This window comes from Podarcis cretensis, assembly GCF_951804945.1.
Source record: "Podarcis cretensis genome assembly, chromosome: 2".
NCBI classification, from domain to species: domain Eukaryota; kingdom Metazoa; phylum Chordata; class Lepidosauria; order Squamata; family Lacertidae; genus Podarcis; species Podarcis cretensis.
The window spans coordinates 90,170,706-90,194,546 of NC_137171.1; the positions used below are offsets into that span (position 1 = coordinate 90,170,706).

Sequence of the window (23,841 nt, forward strand, 5' to 3'; positions counted from 1 at the left end):
ACTGATCCAAATTTCTGCGTAAAAAAGGACTGTGCAAATGATTATGTTAGTATTTAGTAGAATAGCATTTTTATTAAAAATATTCAGAATTTTTAAAGATAAAAAAGAATTATATCGCTTTTAGCAGTTTAAGCAGATTGGCTTTCATTATATTTTGGTAGTAGAATATCAAATATATTCACACTTTCTTTAATTTTTGATACCAAAGAAACATTTTTATTATTGTAGCTAAAAAGTGCTAAAAAGTGAACATGCTTGGTTGACTACTGCTGACATTATCATATTTGCACAAAATACATGTTTATGTGTTTTACAAAATAACCATTTGAAAATATTTCAAGCATAAATATTATCCATTTGGTTTAATAGATTTATGAGAGAGAAATAAACTTCAGATTTCAGCAAGCTGCTTTTGATGAGTTTCTCTTGAATGATAGTGATCTTCTTCGATCACTTGTTGGCCACCATTTCTTATGCCTCTGGTTTAAATTACCAAGGAATCTAAAGACTCCAGAAACATATGAACCAAAAGTGGAAATGGAGAAAGAATTCTTCCAAATCCAGACTGAAATCAAAATATACGGTGTTGGATCCAGTTAAATCCATGTCTGTTCAAAGGGATATCTGTTCTTTGGCTTGGCTTCTTTCTGTTGAAATGTTAAGATATTTCGTCATTTGCTAATGTGTGTTACCATTACCATCAACTAAATTAACCCTCTTCAAAAACCCTCTGCTGCTCAATTTTGTAAGTGTATGGGTGCATATATCTCTCGATACAGACACACACACACACGACTGCACCCCTGCTTGCTCCATTTGCTAATCTCCTGAAATTATCTCCCACATTGACCCCCCTAGAGCAGCCTTTCTCAACCTTAGTTCCCTGGATGTTGTTGGACTATAACTCCCATCATTCCTAGCCAGCATGGCCAGTGCTCAGGGATGATAGGAGTTGTGGTACAAGAACATCCAGGGACCCAAGGTTGAGAAAGGCTGCCCTAGAGCTTCCTTTTCCTACCCCATATAATTACTAAGCTCCCCTTTCGCTTTCCCAAACCAATTTCCCAAACCACTTCTCTATTCCATTCTGCAACCCCACTTTGCTGCCCCGTTTCCACCTCCCTGCCAATTCCAACCCCCCCTCCTTTCCGCACACACTAATTGCATGGGGTAAAAGAGAGCTGCCATTTAGAACACAGTGTTCCTACTACAGGAGCCCCACAAGTGCAACAGTTCCACTTAACACACATTTGGTAAGAAGAGAAACAATTATGTTATAAGGGAGCAGTGGTTAATCTGTGGTCCTCCAAATGCTGTTGGAGTGCAGCTTCCATCAGCCCAACCACCATGGCCAACGGTCAAGAATGAAGGGAGCTGTAGTTCAGCAACATCTGGAAGGCCACAGGTAAAAGTTTGATATAATGTATAATCACACTGGGAACATTACCTTTCTAGCAGCTGGAGTAAGATACTATCTAGATTGGGGCTAGCAAAGGTGGCACTTTGCAGATCTTTTGGACTCCAACTCCCTCAGTCCCAGTGGTCAGGGTTGATGGGAGGTGAACACAAAATGTTGGATACCTCTGAGCTAAGTTGTAATGAACCTGCTTGAATGTTGAGAGCATCCTCTGAGGCACTTCTCTGTGTGCTGCCACCGTCTGAGGGAGGCAGGTGGGTGACTGGCCAAAGGGCCTTTGCAGTGAAACTCCCCACCCCAAAGCTTTTTTCTTTCAGCACTAAACAGCCTTTTATTTAAGCAAGCCTTTTATCTTTTAATCTGGTTTTACTGTTGTTGCTGCTGATTTCCCCTGGTTTTTTCCTTTTTTGTTAGTCTGCTGCTCTGCTTGGTTATTTCACTGTAATATGCTGTGCGTTTCTTGCTTTCTCATTTTGTTTCATAACTCTAAGATACCCTTGGGAGTTTAATCTGAAGGTGGGATAACAATGTTTATAAATTAATACATAATAGCCGTGATAGAAGAAGAAGAAAGCAGAGAGGAGCCTGTGGTTCCTTTTGTTCTGGCAGGACTTGTGTGTCTTTAAACAGCAGAATGACTGAAGTCCAGCAGGTAAGCATCTCCCAGTATTGTATGTCCATGCCAGGAAAAACAAAAGACACACAAGCCAAGCCAGAAGCAAAATGTGGTGTTTCTAGCATTGTATAAGTAGGAGGCTGTTTGTGCTTCTGATCTTTCCTTCAGCCTCTCACAAAAGCCTCCCCAGAGGGTCATAGGGTGGTAGACTACGGAACATTGTGGGCCAGGCCACAGTGGGAAGGAGAAATTGCCCAAAATCAGTCAGAGGAATCTTTGTGTTCTTGTGGTACAAGATTCCCTTAGCAGATTCTGGTTAATTCTTCCTCTTACTGCCACTCCATATGCCACAGACCATAATGTCCGGTTGGTCCCCAACCCTATGGAGAGGCAGCTTTTCTGGTAGTACAGGGGACTGCAGGGGATGGGGAGGTAAAGGAAAGAGCTTGCCTTCCATTCACACAAAATTGGATACATCCTACGGAGAACATAGAGAGTGTACATTTATTTTACTACACCATTGTCCTTTTCTGTAACGTTAGTCTCCTGGAGTGATCTAAGCAGGTTCTTACTAGCTCTGAGAATGCATAATCTGAAAACAGAAACTTTAATTTGGAGCAGTGAACAAAAATCTTCACTCTTAATGACCACTGTCTGGTGAGACATTCCATCTTTCTTACTGTTCACTAAAGTGAGTGAATCTGACCGGATGGTTTATGTGACTGATCTGAAAGTTCTAAAGTTTAAGACGTGAATCTGAAATGTAACTTTGTCTTTCATCCCTCTCATCACTTTCTGACTTTACTGAGTTCTGGTACAAGACGCACACTGGATTTGATATATTTACTTGATCTTTCCAAAGATTCTTCGAAACATCTGTTTCTGTGAATGTTGGAAAGATCTATGAAAGTACAGTGATGTTTGGCAAAGCGTTTTATCATACGACTATAGACTACAGTTGTTGAGCATATTATTAATCATAATCAATTGTTCGATTACTTTGGATTTTACTTTTAATCAATGTGCTCAGTGCTATATAGCATCTTGCTTGTGCTCACTACATCCTTGTGAGGCAGTTTAAGCAAACGGAGAGATATGATTTAGTGATGGAAGTATACTTCAGATTGGTTTCCACTCCCCCCAAAAAATCTTAATCCCAATGTGAGGTGAATCCAAACCCTTTTAATTTGAGGTTGCCTTATAATGAGGTTTGTCCTTCATCACCAATACTGCTGTGTCCTGGATTGTTTTGAGAATAGCTCAACACAGCTGGAGCATATCCACCCTACAGAATAAAATTGGCTTAACAGTCCCTCTTTTGTGAGAATCCTGGGAACTGCGGTGTTGTGAAGTCTCAATACTTCAGCAAATACAGTTTCCAGAATTCTTGAAGGAGCCATAGTCCAAACGGATCTAGAAAGGTATCCAAAGTTTAATATAGACTGGCTGTGCACAAATCAGGGTATCCGAAATCTCTGAGTACTTGCCCTTTTGTGGACTTTCCATATGGCCTCAGACAAATCGTCTAATCTTTCTGGTATTGGTGTGATGCTTTAATACATTCCCAATTCACTTCCCCATGATGCACCATTCATTTATTCAAATAATCCAAAAAGTATTGACAAAGGACATGTTTTAAAAAGTACACTTATCAACAATCAGCATCCACATGTCTCATCCCTGTATTACAGCATTCTGGCTTTATCTTTCCTTATCCCCATTTTCCCTTATACTGTACTTGCCTTATGTTTGCCTATTGCCCTACTTTTTCATGAAAAGCTAAAGCTATTCATTCCATTTTGGGGTATCTGTTGAATCAAGTTCTGATTTATGACTGCAAATCTTCCTATTTCCTCCTGTTCTCCACACTTTTATTTCTTCACCTTTGGGATATATAACATTTTTTTCAAATTCCCATATACATATTTGTACGAACAGGTTTGATCTGCTGGTTACTTCATTCCCAAAGTCTTTAAACACTTCACAGTTCCAGGATATGTGATATAGTTACTCCTTATTACCAACTTTGACACCCTGAGGTGTCTTATTTCATCCTAAGCCAGTCCAGTAGGAAATGATTGCACCTGTGTCAGTTTTTAAAAATAATAATTTTAGGTTTGAGATCAATGGATGATTGTTTTTTGTTTGCTTATAAAAGCCTGTTTTGGTATGCTTATAAAAATATGCATTGGGTGCCCCATTACTGGCATGCTGTGCTTTCCAACTCCCTACTCTCATCAGAAATAAGATGCTGGGTTAGAAGATGGTGCAGTCTTCCCTGGGCCAGTAAATCTGAAACAAATATTTCTCTTTCCTGTTCTTCAAACTTTCTTACATACATCAGTGTGAGAGAAGGTTGTTTCAAAAACGGCTTTAATAAAATGTGTGCCACATCAGCTGTCCTCTGTATTGAGTAAATTATGCAAGTTTGAGCGGGGATGAATTCCTCTGCCCTTTCCCATAATTCTATTGGCTGTGCAGGATTAGCAGGAAAAGATATGCAAAGATCCAGCATTTCACTAAACTAAGCAGACACATGATTAAGTACAAGCAAGGAATAGTCCTAATGACTACAAAGATGTTATTTGTACATGGGTATTTTTCAGAACAGAGCTGTATTTTATTGCTTCTGAAGCACTTTGAAGATCAGAGGGGCACTGTATTAGTAGCAGTATTAAGAATATATCCTCCAAAGTGTAAGAAGCCAAATTTACCGTCAATCCAAAATTCTGTCTTCTGGGAAAGTTAGGATATTTTTGAAGTCCGTTAGCAAAGCCAAAGCTAAACATAAATGAGAAACACAGCTTGAATGGTAAAAGGGGGGATTCTCTTGAGAACTGAGCAGCTAAGAAAATATAGCTTGAATAATGTAGTATAGTCTGAATAAATCAGATGACTTATTCCAAACAATTTCAAAAGCGACATTTTAGCTGCGCTTTCTAAATTGGTGGGATGCCCTTGCAGAGAGGTGCTTTGACTTATGTCTCCTGTCCCAGGAGAGCATGGGCAGAAAAATAGCGTTTTCTAAAAAGGGTGATTTTAAAGGACACAAAGGATTTAGTTGCTTAAACATACAATATTTTGGCTATAAGAGGCCTTCTAGAGACTGTTATTCATTAATCCATCAGTCTAGCCATTGTTCGGGGATTTCATTGTTTAATCTTAAAGTATTGTATTTAACACAGAATAAAGAATAATCCGTCTTCGTGGCTAGTAAAAAGGATGTGCATTCTCAGGAAAGGGCAAACACTTCCCTCAACAACTTTAATCAATTGAGCACTCTCTGTCTTAGTTGCATGGAGATTATAGCCATCCCTCCTTTTCCTTTTTGACATAAAACACCCACCCTGGCCACATTCACAGGCTTAGGTGTGCTGATAGCATAGAGAAACTTGTGTAATGAAGCTGAGTACTTCTTTAATTATTAAAAAAAACATATGCAGTCTTCAGTAACAAAAAGAAAACCCTGTTAAACAAGTCCCTCTGGATTGTCAAATTACCATTCATTTTAACTTGCCCTATGACTAGTTCGTTATTTGAACTTTTTTTAATTCAAAAGAAAATGTGAGGAACATTAAAAACTCTAAAACAGACAACTGATAAAATATTTGTATAGCAGTGTCTGCGTTAGAGCTGATGCTAGCTTTGATCCCCCTAACTTATATGCTTGTGTATTTTCAACCTCTGGGTTTTTGAGGACACCGAAATTGTTCAGTTTTAATAGGAAGCATTTTGCTAAAGATCCATCCTGAAAATATTAATCTAAGGCTGCCCTCTAAGATACCTTTTCAAAACCACACAGCTACCCTGGAGTAGCTAATTTGAATATTAGTGCCTTGAGTTTGGGAGTGAGTTTAACACAAATTGGATTTAAGATGTATTATTCCATGGACTGAACCACCACGTAACTGATTAGTGGTTCTAGCTGATGGAATACTTCATTGCCAAAGTAACTTAGCAAGAAGTTTTATGAGATCATGACTTTTGTCTGTGATGGATAGTGTGGATTTTTACTTATTCCTGTGAGGAAAAATAGTTGAGAAATTTGCGTAGTGATGAAAAGAAATATTGGGATTTTTATAAAGAAAGATTTCAACTGGTGGTTCACAAACTTGCCCTTCTGACAGCTAAGATCTCTTTGAAAGGAAACCCTGCCATTTTGATGCATGAATTGATCAGAGAGCCTTCGTCATGTGCTAAAGTATTATTAATGGGAGAAGAAAGCAGATTCACTTAACAGTATTCCCTCCTAATACTTCCTAATACTTCCTGGATTGTGTTAGAATTTATTCAAGGCTTGGAGTGTTAAACTGAGCGCCAGACACTTGCATTCAGCAAGTGTTAAATTGATTGGTGAGCCCCCGGACCCCCTAGCTCCCTCCAAAATAAATACACAAACACAAGTATATTGGGTTAATGGGATAAATAAGGCCACAACTTTATTGGTTCCAGATGTGAGCAGTTTGGCTTAGGCAATTGGGTGAAGCAAGAGTATATCCTGACTCCTTCCTGACTGCAGGAAGTCTTTTTAAGGGTCATTCACCGGAAGGGGGAGCCCTATGATGTACCGTATTTTTCGCTCTATAAGACGCACCAGACCACAAGACGCACCTAGTTTTTGGAGGAGGAAAACAAGAAAAAAAATATTCTGAATCTCAGAAGCCAGAACAGCAAGAGGGATCACTGCGCAGCAAAAGCAGCAATCCCTCGTGCTGTTCTGGCTTCTGGGATAGCTGCGCAGCCTGCATTCGCTCCATAAGACGCACACACATTTCCCCTTACTTTTTAGGAGGGAAAAAGTGAGTCTTATAGAGCAAAAAATACAGTACATCAAATGAGCCCCCCCCCTCGGGTCACCGTTGGGGTCGTGGCATGGCCCTAGCCCACACCCAGGCTTCAGACGGGAACCACACCCCCAGATCCCTTTAACAGGATACCCTTAACATGGAGGGGCAGGTGGAGGCAACAACCTCCCCTCCCATAATAAGGCTTACCCAATGCCTAACCTTACAAAGTTGTGACGATTGCTACTAGGTAGGCGAAAACCAAATGGCTAGTGCCAATTTTGCCAAGTGGAAAAATTCCCACCTGGTCCCAACAGCCAGGTGACAAGACATCAGTCATAGCAAGGCCATAGTCAATCCATGCAAGAAAAGAGGGTGGGTGGGCTGGGAGATCCCTAGAGTGGAGGCAAATGAGGCTGCCTCCCCAGCCGCCCCACAATTTAAACTCTCATAGCCACACCTTTAATGAGATACCCCAGCGTTTGGAAGGTATTGGCCTACTATGAATTTTGGATATCCCTCTTAAGTCAAACATTTTTTATATGTATGGTGGAAAATATAGCTCAGAGGCAAAATGTTTACTATATTGCTGAACCGATGACTACTTTTTTCTTACTCTGTGATGGGGGCTAGAAAAAGCTACACTGAAATGCAAAAGGAATTTCAACAGCAGGGAAAGCTTTTTTGTACAAGAAGAGACACTCCGAATGTAAGGATATACCATATGAAAACAAACAAATTACAAACACTCTGTTGAAATGGAAACTTTCAACCCCAACTCAGAAGACTGAGCTAAGTGCATGAATGTAGCTGCTTGCGTAAAATCATTAACTGATTTCCTCTGTCGACCCCGATGCATCATCATTGTTATTATAAATGAGCATTCACTGCACAAAAGCCAGTGACATCAAGAAAAATCAGTAGAATTAGTTGAGAAAAACGAATAGCTGTTTCATCAGTTCATTGTCTTCTGTCTAGCTACTACAATAGATGAAAGAATTATGTTAGCTGAGCAGACTTCAAAGTGTTTGCTTTCACTGTTTCTTGTTTGTTTTTCTTTTCTCATTAGCATTCCCCCCATTGATTAGAGTGCTTATGTTCCCCTTTCAGTTCACAACAATTTCGGATCAAATCATGGAAATCTCTCTTAATAGATCCAATTGGAATTTCATCAGAACAAATATTTGGGCATTAGATATAAAAGAGGTCCATGTGGGATGGTAACATGCTTCTAATTAATGACAGATTTAAGTTTTATCAGTTTTACATCCAGATACGTTGAGAGAATTTTAGTTTCATGGAGAAGAAAATATATGCTATATATGAGCCATTCCTTTCAAAATACTTAGATATTATAAACAGGAAATAATTGCCCATAAAACTGCTTAAGAATTCAGAGTTGTTAATAGATATTGCAAAGGAAGCAGCTACTCAAGATTCCTTTTTTCAGCATGTGGATTAGATAGATGCTGATAACTTAAAAGCCTAATAAAATGACGAAGGCACTAAAATTAATGTCTATAAATGTTAGTGAACAATAATCTTAGAAAACAGGACAGTTGTCAATCTGTTTTTTTAAAAGATGCTGTAGATTGCATACTAGGGTGGTTATATTCATTGCTAGTTCTCCTCAGAATAAACCCAGTGAGGTTTATGGGCAGGGCTAGCGAGGTTCATTAATTTCTGTGGGTCTACTGTGTGTAGGCTATAATCCATATCATTGGAGGGGGTCTTATAGGTCATCTGTGACCTACTTACTGTGAATAACGAAAACTGCATTTGATCAAGTTTATACATCTCAGGCTTGTTACTTCTCTCAAGATCTGTGCAATAGGGTTTTCACGAAACAGGCAGATTTAGAGTTCAGGTTAAGAACAGATAGTGTTGTTCATTATTGACATCTTCATTTGATATTAAAGCAAATAAGATGATTTGGGTCTTGGAAATTTAATCATTAGCCTATAATAGCAAACACATTGGGATATTAGTTGCCAGGGTGCCAAAGAGTTCCTTTTGTGGGATTTAGCAGAACCCTACATTTAGCAGATAAATTGGTCTCTGCAGATATTATGCACATGGAACTTTAATTGTACATGCTGTCCACAGAGTTTCGATATTAAAAGTTTTTTTCATCTTGTTGATAACAAAAAGATAACAAAACAAAAAAATATTTCAGTAATTGCAGCTCAGTTTATGTTGTACAATGTATGTGATTATGTGTGCATGTTCCAAGTTATATGTTGGCCAGGCATCTAGACCCTTTGGTTGAGGATAACTGAGCACAAGTCCAAGATGTTTACTAGAAATCTAGAAGCACCCATTAACTGTGAATTTTATGCAGTGCTATTTTTGTAGAAAAAGGGGTGTCAGAACTCACCATGAACACCTCCTTCATTCTCTTAGAATGGCAAAAGTGTCCACCTGAGAGGTGCCAGAACTGAGTTCTGGGTGAAGAAAGCCCTGATTTTATGTAATGTCATCACATACATTAGGATTTTATTTATTTATTTATTTAGAAAGATGTCATCCTTGGACTTGTCACCTTCCCTAAAAGAAGTATTTTGATATACAACTTGAATACCATGTCTCCACCACAGGTTTAAGTGGCTTAAGTTTATCTATATTTTCATAAATATTTTCCTCTCTCAGAGAAAAGTGAATGTAAATATGTGGTTACTTTTAAAAAAATAGCTCTGCTTGTGAGTAATTGTTCTATTCAAATATAATCACATATGTTGGTGATATATGGCTTGTCAGCTGATTTCCATCACTCTGTGTAAGACCTTAGTTATATTACATTTTGTGAGAAGCAGTATCTTTTGAGCAGTAACACAGGCAAACCATATATACATATATATATATATATATATATATATATATATATATATATATACACACACACACACACACATATATGTATATATATATACATATATATACACACACACACACACACACACACACACACACACACACTTTGCCTTCATACGGTATGGTAAAGGTACCCCTGAGCGTTAGGTCCAGTCGCGGACGACTCTGGGGTTGCGGCGCTCATCTCGCTTTATTGGCCGAGGGAGCCGGGATACAGCTTCCGGGTCATGTGGCCAGCATGACTAAGCTGCTTCTGGCGAACTAGAGCAGCATGGAAATGCCCTTTATCTTCCCGCCGGAGTGGTACCTATTTATCTACTTGCACTTTGATGTGCCTTCATACAGTAGCTTTGTATTATTCCATTATGCAAACTTTCTGTGCTAGAACGATTCGTGATAACTAAACAATCCTTTCATGTTGTAATCTTTGCGAGCAGCAAGCCCCTTGTGCAGGGCCGTATGTGCCGCCGGGGTGCAAAGATCCACCCAGCGCCCCCAAATTTAGTTTAGCGAAACATCAGTCGTGTCAAAGGTGCTGCCGACCCCACTGCTGCATAGCAGCTCAATATAATACGTAACTTAATCTTTTGATGTAAGAGTTAATTCCGCGTGCACGGCGCCATTGAGAATGACAAGTGCCATCGTTGAGTCAGACAAGCACCGCCGTTGTGAACGACAAGCACCGCTGCTGGCACTGCGCGTCTTTAGTAAATGAGCACACAAAGTCGAAAATCCTTTAGTGAAACAGTAGGTATACATTTCGGTAATACCTAGGTATATATGGATTTTGTTTTTCTAGCTTGATCAAAATTATTTATTATTTCATAACAGGTAGATAGTTAAGAGCTTAGGCAGCTTCAGCAGCGGGCACCTGGCGCTCCCCAGAATTAGCACCCGGATTCCCCGCACCCCTTGCACCCCCGGGTAAAGACGGCCCTGCCCTTGTGGGATAGGTTTCATTGATGAAGCTCTTGTGGAGGAACTATACTGAGTATTCCATTCATAAGTTTTGGATTCCAGTCAATTGAGTGACATTATTTATTGTATTATACTTTTAAAGATTAAAGATAAACAAAGATTAGCATAATTTTGAAAAGTCAAACAACAAGGCTGTACAGTGGTACCTTGGTTTACAACCATAATCCATTCCAGAGGTCTGGTTGTAAACCAAAACAGGTTGTAACCCAAGGTGCACTTTCGCCAATGGGGCGGGCCTCCCGCCCAAAAAGGGGTTGTAATCCAAAAAAAGGGACACGCACTTCCGGGTTTGACGTGGTTGTAATCCAAAATGGTTGTAATCCAAAACGGTTGCAAACCAAGGTACCACTGTAATGGGATGTATAGCTACCATCTGTGAGAAACCTCTATGTTGTTCTGATGAAGCAGAAAGCAGGATGCAGTCCAGGAGATCACATCATCATAATTTGGATATTTGGAGAAATTGTTGTATATGTTACACTACAGTGGCTACCACTCATATTTATATGCTCATTTATATGCACACAGCCTTGTTTTGTCTAGTTATAGCTCATTTTCATACCATTTTCATTGTTTAGGGGGTTCCTGTGATTTCTTGTACTCTTTGGAACTTCTCTGTTTTGGTTACCTGTCATTGTGAGTAATAGTTTGAAACAAACTATGGCTTACAGTGAACAAGCAGCAGGCTGGTGTTTCATTCTGCTCAAATCCTGCTCATGCCACTCCTCTGTTTACCAAAGCCTGGCAGAAACAAACCACAGCGATGGCTTAGCATTGCATGATAACCGACACTTGTGGCTTCCTTTCATCAAATAAACCATGAGCAGAAATGAAGGTTAGGTCTTGGCTTGCCACTCGTGGTGTGTTTGGGAGAAGCAAACTGCACGCACTGGTTCTCATGTCATGTTGTGCCAGCACAGTGTCCTCCAAGCTCAGCAAAGAGGAGCAGGGCAGGTGTGATTTGTGGAGTGCACACCAGCACACTGTTCATGCACAGACAGCAAAACATAGTTTTTTCAGACTATGGCTTACCATGACGTGCAAACAGGAGGGCCATGTCTGAGCTGATTTTTCTGTGGAGACATTACACCTAATGTTTAACTGAAATCTTTTGTAACTTAATCCTTCTGTAACTTCATCACAATACTGTATGTTTCCCCCACAGCCCCTGTCTGCTGCAGCAGAGAAAAAGTGCAGCCCTTCTCTGTGTGATGGCCCTTCAAGAATTTGAAAGGTGCTATCATGTTCCTTTGTATTTCTTCTCTAGCCTAAACATAACCGGTCCCTTCAACCTTTCCAGTTTTCATGTAAGATACAAATGTAAAAAAAGAGAGAAGTTTATGCACTACAAAAATCCAATGAATGGTAACTGTATTGCATCTGCTAATGCAAAAACCAAAGTATATAAACTTTGTAGTGTTGAGATGCTTTGGAAGATACATATTCTGATCGAATACTTGATGGCAGAACAAAAATCACTTTAAACCAGCCTCCCCCTTCCCTTCCTTCCAGCTATTTTGGGTTGTAACTCCAGTCGTACCTGACTACTGCCCATCCTAGCCTGGGCTGATGAAAGTTGTAGTCCGAAACATCTGGAGGGCACAGGTTGGGAAAGGCTGGTGGCTGAGCCTGTGCAAAGCATTGAGTTCATGTCTCTTCAAGGAGGAGGACTTTTGCAGTGTTTCATTTCACTTGAACCAAGGACCCTATGTTAAAACAAGGGTCTCTGTTTAAGATATTAAAAACCAGGCAGTTATAGATGAGAAAGGACAGTCTTTCAGATAACCTGCTCTGAAGCCGTTTTGAGCCTTAAAAGTTACAACCGGCACTTTTTAGTTGGAGCTGGAGGAAATGGTCTGGGACTCAGTGCATATGACAAAGCGCCAGTTGTTTTAAATCACTTTATCTTGATCAGGTAAAATACAGCTCCTTCCACGTATTCTGAAACTACAATGAGAGACGGAAAATACTTTTAGTGCCAGGGCAAAGGAGGAAATGAATAGGAAGGGAGGAACTCTGATGGGACGGAAGAAGGGGGCAGCTTCCACATAAAATTAGGTCAGCGGCTGCAGTTTACCCACCTGTGTTTTTAATATTACATGTGAACACAGCACATCCTAGGCAGAGACAAGCAGAAGTAAAAGACTAGCATAGCATGAATGAGAATATAGCTGCAGTATATTTGGATACGAATGGAAGTGCTCATTTGGGGAGAATCCAACCTGCATTTGCTAGTATTACACAACATTATTACCTTTGCTCAACCCTATTGGCATAGGGTGGACTATTTATTTTTGATGTAAAAGGCTGAGTACTGCACAAGTCTACAGATTCATAACTATTGTCAAATTGTATGATGGTGAAACGTGTTCTCTACACTGGATTTATGTCACTGGATATTATACAGTAGTTTATATTTGGAGAGTTTTTCATTTGAATTCTAATGATAGTTAATGGTTTACTTTTTAAAAGTGGGTCTCTTTCATAAGAATTAATAGAAATTCTTTTTGTGTAGTAAAAAATAGCTTTTGACATGAGTCTTCATATGCTCCATATTTATGTCCCATAAATTCATAAAGAATAATTTAATGCTAGCAATGTCATTTTCCCAGGACTTCATGCATGCTTGGAGTCAACAGCTTAATCCTCTGCTAAGTTGCATGAAAAGGACCAGAAGAAACCCTCTGACTTCCTTTCGCATTGTGGCAAAAAAAGTTTTAATAGAAATACAGTATTTCCTGTTCAAAGAAGTTTACATTTGATTTGTAAGACACACACACACACTCCTCAATTTGGTCAAGAACGTTCAAGCTCACAAAATACAGGACCCAAAATCTGTTAAATTCATTGTTTCCTTGAGCGTTGCCTTACCACTTCTTTTCTGTGTTTCTTCAGAAACTGACTTCCTGAAAACTAACCTCTCCTTGTTTAATTTAATTAATCTTCCGCATGGCAGCAACTGTGGTTAATCATCTATCTTATACTGTACTCCAGTTTGGAGATTTAAGAAAAAATGCATTGGGGCCTTATGGTTTTAGATGGAATAAGCTTTTTCTTCTTCTCCCAGAATCATATCTCATATATATTTATATATGTATGAACAAGATGAATTGAAACAATTTTGCCATTTTTGTTAATTGCAGTAAGAATACTATACCCTACACTGAAATACCTCTCTGCCACGTTATATATGCTTACAGGTGTACAAAATATGCAGTTCCCTAATTTGGACAGAAATAAGGGTGGGTGTCTTGTTTGTGTCCTCCCTGGACTTTATTCAGTTATGTGAGACTGGAATAATATCACACATTCTTGATTTTGGTATCAGCTGTTAGGAACAGGCATCACATAGGTAATCAGGTGCTTGGGAGCTTTTCAACCCTGTTGGCAGGGATATAACAGCAGCCCAGTAGGGAGCACTGTATGCAACTCTTCCCCTACTCATCGTTCTTCATCAGCTTCATCAGCATAAAGATGTTGCAGAATTCCATACAAAACAGGAACCTAAACAAGAACGACCAGTCAGTTGAAATATCATGGACGCCTACTACCATCATTTACTCTACCTCCCTTACCCTCCTTGCTAAGTAGCAGATGATGAAAAAGAAAACTGCTACCCCCCCCCCAAAAAAAAACCATGTAGGCCATACAAATGTTTATGTCTTTTTTGGGGAATAATTTTGTAGGGATATGGAAGGAAATCGCCCTAAAATCAGATTAATAAAATACAGATGACAACAGAAGGTGAAGGATTCTAATTAATGAACTGGAAGTGAACTTTAATCCACAACAGCTGATGCCGTAATAAAGTTGTTAGTCTTTTAGTTGCTAAAGTACTCTTCTGATAAGTATCTTGTAGTATAACCCCGGAATTGATATATAGACTCAGGACTATTCACTACTCTGGACAGAAAGGGAAGGATCACATCCTTTTACCATCCTTTTACTATCTCACAGTATCTCTGGAACAGGCAAGCTTCATAACCAGGCTTCCCCGTATAGGAAGGCCACAATATTGTGTCATCAGCAAATAAATGGCATGATAATAAGCTAAATTTAGCAGAGAGGAAACAGACAATGCTCCACAAAAAATAAACCCAGGAAAATATGAAAAAACCACAATCATATTTAGAAGATTTTGATGAAATTTGCAACAACCAAAGACTATAGATCCAACCCATCCAGGGTCCTTCCTCTCCTTATTCTCTATCCTCTGTTATCCTAGTTCCTCTGTCAGCTTCATACCTTTCCCACTCCAGTTACCAAACTCTTGTTTCTGATCTGGTTTTACTATATGTTAACTTAGAAGTTTTGTGCCAGCCTCTGTGCAATAGAAGGAAGCCACAAAAAGATTAATAAGAGATGTGCAAAAATATGCCCAAACCCAAATTTTGCACATGGTAGCCTTCTAAATTCCTGACACATGTGTTCTCCTGTTTTACTTTAGACTTTTTAAAATGACTAGGTATTTATTCATTTGGCATAAAGTAAAACTCTGTATCCAGGCACACCATTGGAGTGGTGTGTGTTTGTCCTATGTCACGTGCAGGAGACAATTTGTTTTCTCTATCTGAAGGATGTTTTTTTTCCTATAGAAAGGAATGGGAGAGAGTGAGAATGTATTGGGGAGAACTGTGGAGGTGAAGCCAAATGTGTGTTCTGATCCAGACATCACTTGGTCTCAGCTCAACGCACATAAGATCTGATGTATACCTCTGACTGAGGTTCCTCCAAGCTTTGGACTTTCTCTTCCTCTGCCCATTATATCTAGTACATGAAGGAAAATGATATATAGATTATTATATAAATTTGAATTAAAAACAGCCCTCCTGGCTCTTGATATGTTTACGATGAGGCATGAAAGTTGTCCTCCACAGCATTCAAAGAAGAAATCTAGACCTTCTAGTTCAGGAAACAATTATCTTCACCAGTGGTTGCCAAATCCAAGACTGTTAAATAAAGAAAGCAGCTGTTCCTGCCTCTCCCAAGGGCCTTCCATACTCTCATTTTCTGAATAGGCCATGTGCATTTGTTTCCAATTTGTAGTGTGCTGTCTGCGTGTGTTTTGCCTAGGTATAACTTTTGTTACAGGGATATCTCATTTCAGAGCGATATGTGCTGTTTTATATACAGACAGCCTCCACCATTGTACTGATTGCAAAGAAATGTTGCGTTTGAAAAGGATTCACTTGTTGAACCCATTTCTGGTGTGGAAGAAACACACTTTCTGGTGCCTGGTATTACAAAAGCATGAGCCTCCCCTGCTTGGTATGGCAGAATTCACAAAAATTGCTGACGTATATAAGAATCAATATACTCATCCATGGACAACCTTTTGCATTCTGTAGTTAAGAACACATTGCTTATCCTGGTCTTTGGCTCATTTTTCCATTTCATAGAAAGGAGTTGTGCTGTCAAAGTACTTGAATCAGTTCAGCTGCATGGACTACAAGGGACTAATCAACTATCATTAGTATGGGGAGCCAGCATAAAGTATGCTGGTTTAAGTTAAGCCAGTGTAAAGTATTCTGATTGAAATGCTGTTCAGGAGTGAGGCTACTGCTAGCTAGTAGCTGGCCTAAGCCTGGCAGAGGGAAAACAACCCTTTAAAATAATTTGATTTGCACCTCCTTTTTGCTGGTGTACATCCCATCAGGATGCCGGATCACATGGCTGAGCTGAATGGAGTTAGGATTCACCATAAGTCGCCCTTGCTCAGTCCTCTGCCCTGCCATCCCCCCATTTTCCATCCTTCAGTGTTGCTCCAGCTTCCCTAACCTCAGCTGAGCCATATGAAGGAGTTAAACCAGCATAACTCCAGCTGAGCTGGGATGAGGGATTTACGCCAATGTAGGCTAGCTCAGGCATAGGCAAATTTGGCCCTCCAGATGTTTTGGGACTACAATTCCCATCATCCCTGACCACTGGTCCTGTTAGCTAGGAATCATAGGAGTTGTAGTCCCAAAACATCTGGAGGGCCGAGTTTGCCTATGCCTAGTCTAGCTGTTCCAGGAATCAATCGACTGAGCTGGAGATCCGTTTGATCCTAACTCACTCATCCAGGAGATATTTTGTTTGGATTGCTCCCTTATTCTGATCTATAGCCATTAACTGTACAGTGGTACCTCGGGTTACATACGCTTCAGGTTACAGACTCCGCTAACCCAGAAATATTACCTTGAGAAAAGAAATCGTGCAGCGGTGGCACAGCGGCAGCAGGAGGCCCCATTAGCTAAAGTGGTGCTTCAGGTTAAGAACAGTTTCAGGTTAAGAACAGACCTCCAGAACGAATTAAGTTCTTAACCCGAGGTACCACTGTACTTGAGTATCTGTATTTTATATTTAGTGGCAACGACTTTGATCACTATGAGAGAGACCTAGGAATTTGACTTAAAATATGTACAATGGAACCTTGGTTGTTGAACGTAATCCGTTCTGGAAGACCGTTCAACTTCTGAAACATTCGACAACCGAGGCGCAATTGCCAATCATCAAAATCCATCGAAAAAATGGAGCCATTCGACTTCCGAGATGTGTTCGAAAATGTCAACGTTTAGGTTCTGAATTGTTCAGCTTTTGAAGCATTCAACAATCAAAGTTCCATTGCATAAGTAGACTAAATTGGGGAAGGACTATTAAATAAGAAAAATGAAAGGGATATACATAGTAAAAACCAATTGTGTTGCCCAGTTACAGGAAGAAATAAAAGCATTGCTTCAGAGATGTAGTTGGATTTTTGTTTTTTCATAGCATTAAATAATGCAGAGCTGCAAAATACATTTTGCAGAGATCCTCATATTTGTAACACATTATCTCTTCTGTTTGGTCTCTAATAAACCATGCCATATAGTTGAGCCTATGTTAGTCTTTCTTGGCACTTGTTTTCAGCATAAAAGGTTTTTAAATCAGCCCTTTCCATCTTGCCTTAGTGTGGCTTACAAAGTCAGTTAACTCCTGGCCTAATGCCTTTGCAGGATAGGGGAGAATGACCAGACATACTGATCGTTAATTTGGATAAAGCATGTCCTTTAGTTCGTGGCAACAAATTTGCATTTGCTTGCTAATGAAGAGAGAGGCTCCAAAAACAGGTTTGCAACTCTTCAATTCTGCCTTGGCAATGGTTCGAGATCAAAACAAATGATAAGAGGTGCATTTGATCAAGGAGAATATTATAGGTCACTATTTCCATACTTGCTTAAGTGCATCTAAAGGCTGTGAAGACCTATGGGGGATACTGCCTGCCCACCTGTTAGTCCTAGTCCACTCAGGACCTCCATACACACTGCCCAGGCTTGTGCACTGAGGAGGCCAGTTTGGTGCTGCTAACACAGCAGTATAACTCCATCCTGGAGGTGCACTCCATGGATGACAACAATTACTTTCATCTGTAAAGAACAACGCCAAGGGAATGTTCAGAATAGGAATTGTTTATCACCATACCTGCTTAATCAAATATGACTTTGTGTTTCAGTTCCTTAGGAACAATAACATCCTGAAACCAAAACCCCAGATCTATTAAAATTTGCAGTGAAAATGGCAAAACCAATCTCCATCTGAAAATGACCCATTCAGAGGCAACCTGGTGGGATTGTCCTATTTGATTTTCATCCTTGGGGGGCAGGATCCTTAACCCCAGGATCAACCCGGATGGCCTATCAGGCAGCATTCAGGTTGACTGATTCGGGATACATACCCAGTGTCTATGCCCAAACCGATTAAATCTGAATCAATGAAGCTGTGGCCATCTCAATCCCAAGATGCTTGCTGCTTCAGCACTTCGGAACCCCTCTCCCCAGGGACCTCCAACCTGCTGCGCTTGTGCTTGCAACTTAGCCCCAAGTCCTTGTTTGGACAGCATGCTAAACCAAACCTTTCCCTTGCTTAGCAACAAGGACCAAGCAGAGCAAAGTGGTAGCAAACTCCCATTGGGGAGCCCAATCATTTGCACGATCACTAAGCCAAAGTTTGGGTTAGCGTGTTGTGTAAACCGGGACATTGACTTTAATAATAGCAGGCTGAAATTTAGTGTCTTTTCGAGTTGGGGTGCGGTTTTAACATGAAAAGCGGAGAGTTTTCAGCAAGTATATGACCCAAGTCCTTTATTGGCCATTCTACTAGTGTGAATCCTTCTATGATTCATCTCGTGTGTTTCTTCAACATGCACCGTTTCCTTGCTCAGAATCTCTGACCATCTCCTGCTAGACAGCCTGTGACGGCTGGCCAAAAACATTGATAAGTTGTGAAGGAGTCTTCTGTTTAGAGTCTGTTAAGTTGCTGCATTTTCCATGCTCAGTTAGAACAATTCTGTAAACCATCAAAACAAAACAGAGCTATGAAGAAAAATAAGTTGCATATTACTCATTTGTTTCTAGTCCGAGGACTTTTTTAAAAAATTACTTGTAGCATACACTGAAGTGCTGTTTTTTTTACTTAAATGGTATCTGAGCAGATTCTGAGATTAGCAGTGCAGCTGTTATTAGTTTTTATTTTTCAGTGCTGCAACCTTTATTGCTTTGTTCTTTTTAAAAAAACAGCTTTGGAAAGGTTAATATTTCTTGCCTTGGAATTCAGGAAACTACTCTTACCTGAAAGATACTGACATTGCTTGTTTTCATTCCTTAAATGGACCTTGAGCCTAAAGTGCGGTAGGATAGCTATATTCCTACTGAGAAGCATGAGTTCAGAGGAGTTTATTCAATATGCTGAGAATTGCAACCTAAAACCATTGGAAGGAAATGTTAAGGGAATTAGGTTGCTTAACTTCAGTAATATTGCAGTGTTGTAAAGATATATGCAAATTTGCCAAACATAGAGGATAGAATATTTACATATGTTTAAGGTAGGGAGATAGAAAAGCCACCTGCAAGTGTGACAAAGAATAAAACCCTGTAGACTTATACAAATAATGATACGATAACCTGTTTAGTCTTTTCTCTGCATTGCATCCTGCCTGTGAGAGCAAGTGCATTTGGTGCTGATGAATTCATGTATAAGGCCTCTGTTTTCCCCCATGGACTTTATGAATTTCGAGAAAATCCATCAGTGTCATGAGACTACAATACAATTTATCAGGCAAGCTATTTTGGTGGCAGATTATGCAGATCTGTATTACACCAAACACTCTTTCAAACAGAAGTAGAAGATCAATCATTTTCAACTATGATTACATTAAGGCAGACAGTGATGTTCACTTTTGATAGTATTCCTGCTTTTATGGTTTTATGACCTTTTCATTTCCTACGTTACTGTTTTCTGTAATCATGTTCTAATTGTTTTATTCTTGTAAATGGCCCTGGGATTGCCTAAAAATACCTGTAATAAATAGATGCTTAAAAAAAAGGAGCCTCAAGCTCCTGACATTATATATGCTCTATACCTATCTTGCATAGTAGTGTTATGTGGGGGAAGCAGGAAATATAGAACATGAAAAATAGATGTGTCTCTGTTTGGGAACATTGTGAAGTAATACAAAATTTGCTTCCCCTGTTAAAATCTCAGCACACCCACCCACCCCCGAGGCCACCTCCATTGCATTGTTTGCAATGTAGAGCGCAGGGGATGCAAAAACCAAATACAGATACCTACAGTGTCCCAATAGTTATTTACTAATGTACCTTTCCCCCCCTTTACAGTTGCAACCAGAACAGTTGGACTGTGGAGCAGCGCATCTCCAGCATCCATTGTCAATCCTGCAACCTATCAAGGCCAGGCCAGTGTTCACTTCGCCAGGACTTACATCAGTAGCTGTCACCAGCGTCAATAATTACACAGTTGTATTTCTGGGAACAGCCAATGGAAGACTGCTCAAGGTAAAACTTAACAGTAACGAAAGGACTTCGTAGTTAATAATCAGTATATATTTACATGGTGAAACGCTTGACAGTAAGTAACCACCTTTGGAAAGCTGTTTTTTAAATTGCCACCTCACCTTTATGTAGCTATCATGCTTAGTAAATTGAGTCAGGCTGGCTCAGTTCCTGATTGATTGACTGCCAAGGAGCTCCTGAATCAGAAGGAAGTGGTTTTAATGATTCATCTCCATTCTAATGTTATGGGATGCTAAAGAACCGAAGGCATGGTTTTTCAGAGAAAAGACAGAAGAAGTCCTGAGTGCTTGTGGTTGTTAAAGATTCCATGGTGCTTTTTTGTAAACAATAAAATTGCTAATTTGTGCACTTTGGCTAAATAACAGTTTGTGCAACTGTACTTTCTAAACCCCAAATTCCCCAGCCACTTTCTTTGCATGTACAGTCATATTTGATTGTCTGACTGTTTCTCTTGAAAGTTTAAGATCAATTGAATTTCAGTTGCATTTTCCACCAAACTGTACTGTTCCAAACAGGCTGATTAAGCACTGTTTAATGGGCTATCAGTGCTAAACAGTAGATAAGCACCGAACATTATGATTATCTGCAATGCCAATTATCTGGCTCGTTCAGCTCTAGCTTGTCTGTTAATCAGAGTTATCCTAGGGCATTTGCTTTCTGTACTAGCTGTTCTTTTTTTATCTCATAGGTGGCTGCAGGGATGTTATGAGGTCTGCTGAGTGATATTTAAGTGTTTGAAATCCCTGTATGGGAGGAACTGGGTGATCATGAAAGGCTGATATGACTGTCTGAACAACTTGGGTTAGCATTTGTGAAATGATGGCTTGTGATAGATCCTCACAACAATAGAATTATTTATTATTATTTCTTAAATTTGTATACTGCCCTAAACCTGTGGATTTCAGGTGTGGAGTGTAGAAATTTCCTTCACCATAAACTGGCAGTTTTATTGCCTATCCAAGCAAGGAACTGGGCCTGTCTGTGGCAGTTTAATACCTGGGGGAAATTAAAACAATACGCACACTGCCTTACCATTGACTCTCAGTTTGCTTTTGTGTCTTTGGCAGTCAAGACCTGTTTTGAAGGGGGCGGGGCTGTAGGCTGCATGTCATGTCATTGCTGTGGTAGCCAATGCAGCAGACCTTTATTCTTAGTGATTGCCATCTTTGTGTGTAAGCTGGCAGGAGATAAGAGTGGAGAGTCCAGTCCAGGCACGATGCTGCCCAGAAGTCACTCTTGCATTGGAGTGAATTGCAGTTTCCCAGCAACGGGGTAGATGATGTCATCAGCCTGAGGAGGCTGCTCTAGGAATCTCTACAGCTCTTTCATCATGCAAATAAACCCTTCCTGATTGCTGCTGAAGGTTTATCACATATTTCTTAGACCACAGTTGGTCCAGGCTGAGTTTTCTTCACTCCCCTTGTTATTCAGCTGTTAGCATTCTGCTGCAGTTCTTCCACCCTTCCCTAAGTCTTTCATTCAGTCGTGGACCACAATAGCTCTTGTGCCGTGACCGATTCAGTAATGTCTCAAACAAAAAGCTTCCATAGAGTGTTCGTCAACCTTGGGTCCCCAGATGTTATTGGACTACAACCCCTACCATCCACAGCCAGCTAAACCAATGTCCAGGGTTGATAGGAGCTGTAGTCTAACAATATCTGAGAACCCACAGTTGAAGAACAGAGTTGGACAACTGCTTAAGTGAGCCTAATGATAACTGTGTTCAGTTCAGAGTTAAAAGCATCTTGACAAAGCACTGTGGGCATAAGTGTGCTGATGCAGCACACTTGATCAGACTACTGATGATGAAATTAAAGAATTCATGCTTGTGCAATGTAAGATTGGCATGTTAATCCATGATTCTGTTAATTTAAACAGGAAACTCCCTCACTTGACAAGCACACTGCACAGGCTTTCATTCTACAATAAAGAAGCAACTGGATGTTGGTTTTAAATTGCATAGTGATATACAATATCTACTAATTCTTAACTTTTAATCAGCATTTGAGGCTACAGTGCAATCAAGATGTCATTTAATATATTGTAGAAATAAATGCCCATACTTGAAGTGTTATGGCACAGCTTTTAGTTATTAACAACTTCCTCGTATGAAATGCTCCCTGTCTTGATTGGCACTTGTAAAAAAGCACATAGAGAGATACACCCTCCATTTTGAATAAATATTCCCTGATTGGTCCCCGCTATTGCTAAGCTGGAGAAGAGACGTAAACCAATACATGTGATATGCCCGTTTCATCTGTGTCAAAACAATACATCAGGGACCAAGATTTAAGGCACTATAATTGTCTTCAAGCCATGAACAGCCACCAGCTGCAATAACCACGGTGGGTGTATGCCCACTTGCCAAAGCAAGGTTCAGTATTGGCCAATCAGAGTAGTCATTCAGTGGAGTTGCTACAATTGATGAGATGCTGGCCATTAAGAAAAGGAAAGGGCATTATTAGAAACCTGTTTTATATCAGTCTGGAGATAATAACACATAATGTAGAATATTAGATCAGACGAGAGGGAGGACAGAAGGGAATCCAATTTCTTTGCTTTACAAATGTTCCTAGCAGGAAGGTGGGAAAGATCTCAGAGGTCCTCTGTTTTGACATTGGCCCAGAGGCACAGGCTACGCAGCAGAGTGGTAGGCAGCCGGCATCAGAGCCAGCTCCATAGGGCAGTCGGTGCAGATTCATTCCTTACAGAGCTTGTATTCACACAATAGTAACAGATCTGCTTCCATTATCATATCAGAAAAGGCAGCCTTATCTGCTGAACCTCCATTAGAGAAAGGCTCCTGGCTGCTCTTTGCTGGGATAATTTGCTCAGATAGCTATAATCTAATTCTGCTACACAGCTGCTGCTGCACCACCACCCGCTTTTTTTTTTTTATTTTTTTTTACCTTAGGGGCTCCTTGTTACTTGGCATTGCATACAGAATACTTGGTGTGAGTTATAATTCAGGTTTCCCATCCAAGACAGTATAAAAGGGCATAAGCAATGTTCAGCCAGCTCCCCAAGCAGCAATTATGATTTCCTATCACATAGGGAATTAATCTGATCCGGTAAGTTATAAAGTGCCCCGCAGAGGGGCATTTTACAAGGGCCATTATCAATGGCATATTCAAGAGATTCATTAATGGATAAGCAGTATGTGTAAAGCCTCAGTGCTTCTAGGGTTAGTGTTGCAGCGGCAGGGCTTCCGTGTCTGGTTTGCAGCGAATTTGCGTATGACTTTTGCTTCACTGCACCCTGTAAGCGAGTGGGTGTAGCAAACTACAATCTCTGGCTTTAGCAATACATCAGAACTGGGGATTGTGGTTTGTTTCACTCCAAATAAAT

At 40.1% G+C, this 23,841-nt stretch overlaps 1 protein-coding gene and 1 long non-coding RNA gene across 3 annotated transcripts in view; one reads left to right on the top strand and one right to left on the bottom strand.

Annotated features, from left to right (window-relative positions):
- The window catches only part of PLXND1 (plexin D1), a 167,711-nt gene that overhangs the window by 27,135 nt on the left and 116,735 nt on the right, over positions 1 to 23,841 (top strand). The window contains exon 2 of the mRNA XM_079964483.1: positions 20,299 to 20,475. Coding sequence (XP_079820609.1) covers positions 20,299 to 20,475 — 177 coding nt within the window. The remainder of the gene's footprint in view (positions 1 to 20,298; positions 20,476 to 23,841) is intronic.
- The window catches only part of LOC307209498, a 139,120-nt gene continuing 128,746 nt past the window's right edge, over positions 13,468 to 23,841 (bottom strand). For both annotated transcript variants that reach the window (XR_013835616.1, XR_013835617.1), the window contains exon 3: positions 13,468 to 14,170. This is a non-coding gene — a long non-coding RNA (uncharacterized lncRNA). The remainder of the gene's footprint in view (positions 14,171 to 23,841) is intronic.